Source organism: Eupeodes corollae, chromosome 1 (assembly GCF_945859685.1).
Source record: "Eupeodes corollae chromosome 1, idEupCoro1.1, whole genome shotgun sequence".
Taxonomy (NCBI): domain Eukaryota; kingdom Metazoa; phylum Arthropoda; class Insecta; order Diptera; family Syrphidae; genus Eupeodes; species Eupeodes corollae.
Window position 1 is genome coordinate 139722971 of NC_079147.1, and position 3908 is coordinate 139726878.

Here is a 3908-nt window from a genome sequence, read left to right on the forward strand (position 1 = left end):
CATTCTCCATTCTTTATTGCCGCCTTGTCCTCTTTCTTTGGGACGATCCATATAGGTGCGTTATATGGTGAAGTGCTAGGTTGTATTATTATTGGTTCAAGTAATTCATTGATTTGTTTATTCACTTCTTTTTTATGCATTTCAGGGTATCTGTATATGCGTGTGAATATAGGTTCTTCATTTGTAGTGGGTATACAATGTTTAACATGATTCGTGAAAGTTAAGTCGTTTCCTTTTTTTATAAAATACTTCCTTGTGTTGTTTTAATATTTTTATTAATTCCTTTTTTTCTTCTTTATTCAAGTGATCAATTCTTTTATCGTCCAAATTCTCGACGTGATCAATAACTTGAGGTTCTAAAGTTTCTAAAGAATTTATTTATTTTTGGTATTCTTGTTCTTCTTCTAGCGAGAAAAAGATTGGAATTTCTTGTTGGTTTATCTTTATTATTTTAGATTTGAAATCTATTGAAGCGTTATTTGGGTATAATATATTATTTCCTATTATCCCATCAAAGTTTCTGTTGAAATTGTATACAGTATTCCCCGGTTAATTGCACCGGCTGTTTTGCCAAAATTTTCGATCAATTATCCGGGTAGATCAATTATCGGAATCTCGGTTAATTGACTGATTTGTTCAATTAAGCGAAACCCGTTTAATTGCACAATTCGGTCAATTAAAGGATAAAATATCAACACATGCATCATAAAAATAAGAGCAGTCTGCATCAGTTCATCGTTTTATTGCATAGAAAAAATGATACCTATACAAAAATTATACATGTATGAAATAAAAATAAATTATTTAAACAAAAAAAAAACAAAAACAATAACAAAATATCACTTCAACATATTTAAGGAACTAAAAATTAAAAATCGCATTTAAAAAAAAAAAATTAAAAATTAAGTACTTTGAAAAAAGTCGGTTATCTTAGTTTGCATTTTTTTATCGTTTAAAACAGACTCTTCCATTTTTTCCAGTTCAATTGTAAATTTATTGAGAGGTAAGAAATGTAAGCGTAAGATTTGTATAGAATGAAAAATTTCTGAAGACGAAGGCACTTATATGATTTCATCCTCATCATTTTCTACAGTCTCCAAATTTTTATCTTCATTAAGATTTTCTAAAATTTCCGCATCGGTTAGTTCGCCCCAGCATGATATGTTGTCATCACACGCCAAATAAGTCTGAAATTCATGGTTGTCGACTAAGTTGTCCGTAATAGTAACATCATCTTCTGACTCCTCTTCTATTTCTTCAAAGAAACCTGCCTTTTAAAACAAAGACTGTTAACACTTGACAAATATGTTACGTACATATGTACATACATATGTATGTACATAAATGACAATTTAAAAAGTTACCTTTCTAAAACAGTTTCTCACCGTAGACGGTGTTATAAGCCACAAACAATATTTGCTTATATGCATTGCTTGCAAAAATGTTAATGATTTTGAAAACTCTTCAATAGTTTTCCCTGCCTCGAAAGCTGCAATTTGTTTTCTTATAATATTTTGGCGATAGTACGCCTTAAAGCAATGAATAATTCCTTGATCAAGAGGCTGAATGATAGACGTTGCATTGGGAGGTAAGAATTGAAGGTTAATATTTTTTAAATTGTCTAACTTCTTATGGCAGGCAGCATTATCCACGAAAAGTATTATTTTGCGCTGCTGTTTAATCATTTCTTCATCGAGTGAAAACAGAATTTGTGTCCAAATATCTTGTGTCATCCAGGCTTTTCTATTAGAATAATATTCCAAGGGCACAGATTTATTTTTAAAACATCTTGGTTTTTTGGTCTTTCCAATGACAATTATTTTTTTATAGTCGCCCGTTGCATTGCAAATGAAAAGCAGAGTAAGACGATCCTTTGATGATTTAAAACCATGAACGTTTCTTCCTCTTTGTGTTAAAGTTGATGTTGGCAAAGCTTTATAAAAAAGACCGGATTCATCTGCGTTGAAAATATCACAGGCAGCGTAATTTTGTACTAAAGTAGGAATCAAACTTCGGAAGCTTTCAGCACCTTCAAAATCTGCAGAAGACATTTCACCTTGCATTCGTTTTAAAACTATTCCATTTCGCTTCTGTCATCGCCATAGCCACCCTTCAAAACATAGACTTAGAAACAATAATGCAACATATGAGAGAGAGAGCTTCTTACCTGCATTTGGAGAAAAGTCCTCATCTAACATCACCGCAAATTGTTTTGCCTTCTCCATCACAATGTTGCAAGAAACGGCCGCACCTTTGGATCTCATTTGACCGAACCAAGTCAAAAGAGCTTCCTCAACCTTTTTACACGAACCGATTCGTTCACGTTTGCGTGATTGTGATTTCTTGATTTGTTTTTAATTTGTTCAACATTGCGAATCACTCTATTTAAGGTGCTTAGAGAACATTTGTACTTTGAGCACAACTCGGTTTTACTTTTTTCTTGTGATTCTTTTAAAATGTTTAATTTTTGTTTTATCGACAAACTTGTGTACTTTCGTCCACTCATTTTTAAACAAATAACAATAACAAATGTAAGAAATTGCAAACTCTCAAACAAAAAATGCAGAGATATGTAAATTAAGAGATTGAGCAGTTCGCGCTGTCATTTTTCAATGCTGCCAAATTATGTGCATTTTGGAAAAATATCGAAATTCATTTGTGTAAACTGAATAATATTCTTTTTAATGAGCGTTCAATTAAAGGAACATTTTGTTTGATTTTAATTTTTGTACTCAATTTTGTTTTGATCAATTAAGCGGGAAAATCAAATAAGCGGGATTCAATTATGCGAAAATAAATACATTATATTTAATTCGGAAATTTTCAAGTGCATTTTTTTCAATCAATTAACCGGAAAAGTCAATTAACCGAGGTGCAATTAACCGGGGATTACTGTAATTGGAAAATACAATCTTCATTGACTGGTATTATAAATTTCTCTTTTGGTATAACTATTTCTTCTGCAATAAATATTGGGTTTTCTACTGTTTTAATATCGACTGGAGGTTGTATTTTTCTAATTTAATTTTTTGGAGCTTTTTCTGAGTTTAATAGACTGTTAGTTGCTCCCGTGTCTATTAATAACCTTAAAATATTTTTATTTTTTTTCTAATTTAATAAAGGGCAAATTTCCTCTGCCTGATTTATGTTTCCGAGGCTGTATCCTGAAAATCCTCACTAGTTTCTTTGTTGTGGTTCACTTGTGCTCTTCTAAGTTGGCTAGATGTAGGGTCTACTTCCATTGGTGTTGGTTTATAGTTCCGTGAAGGAGGTTTATAGTTTGGATTGTAGTTGTTTCCCTTATAGTTAGGATTGGGTGTGTTATAACTGAAAGGTGGTCGTATATGTATAGGGTTTCTGGGTGTAAAATGATTTTGGTTAGAAATTAGTGGGTTATTTTGTCTCTGTGGAGTGCAATTTGTCTGTCTTGGTAGTTGCTTATTTGTTTCATGTGATTTCTTAACAGGTTCTTCAAATTTGTCTGTAACAAAGCCTGCTTGGGTGAGTTCATGTAGAGCTTCCTGCAAAGTCTTTGGTTTTAAAGCGAAAAGTACAGTTCTCATATGAACTGGAAGTTTTTTTTTGAAGATGATTAATGCTGTAGAGTTATTATTTTCTATATCACTAACTTTATAAGTTCACATAAATTCTTTTGGATATCGTTATAAAATTGTATAACACTACCTTTGTATATTTTTTGACGTAATCTATCATATAATTGCAATGATGACTCGAATCCACCAAAGTTATCTATTGATAGTTTTTTAATCTGAGACCAGTTTTTTAAATGCGCATGTATTTCTATGCATCTTTTGGCCCTACCTATCATTTTGGATTTTAATATATTGATGCACATAAGTTGACTTTCGTCGTCATATTTCTCTAGTGTCGGAATTATTCCGTCTACA

The 3908-nt window shown here is 31.7% G+C and overlaps 1 protein-coding gene across 1 annotated transcript; it reads right to left on the reverse strand.

Annotated features, from left to right (window-relative positions):
• Positions 1-554: 554 nt before the first annotated feature.
• LOC129941307 (tigger transposable element-derived protein 6-like) lies at positions 555-2323 on the reverse strand. The gene is made up of 2 exons (XM_056049907.1): positions 1365-2323; positions 555-1271 (listed from the first exon to the last, which is right to left on the reverse strand). The coding sequence occupies exons 1-2, from the start codon at positions 2061-2063 to the stop codon at positions 1062-1064; spliced, it is 909 nt and encodes a 302-aa protein (XP_055905882.1). The 5' UTR covers positions 2064-2323; the 3' UTR covers positions 555-1061.
• Between the last annotated feature and the right edge of the window lie 1585 nt (positions 2324-3908).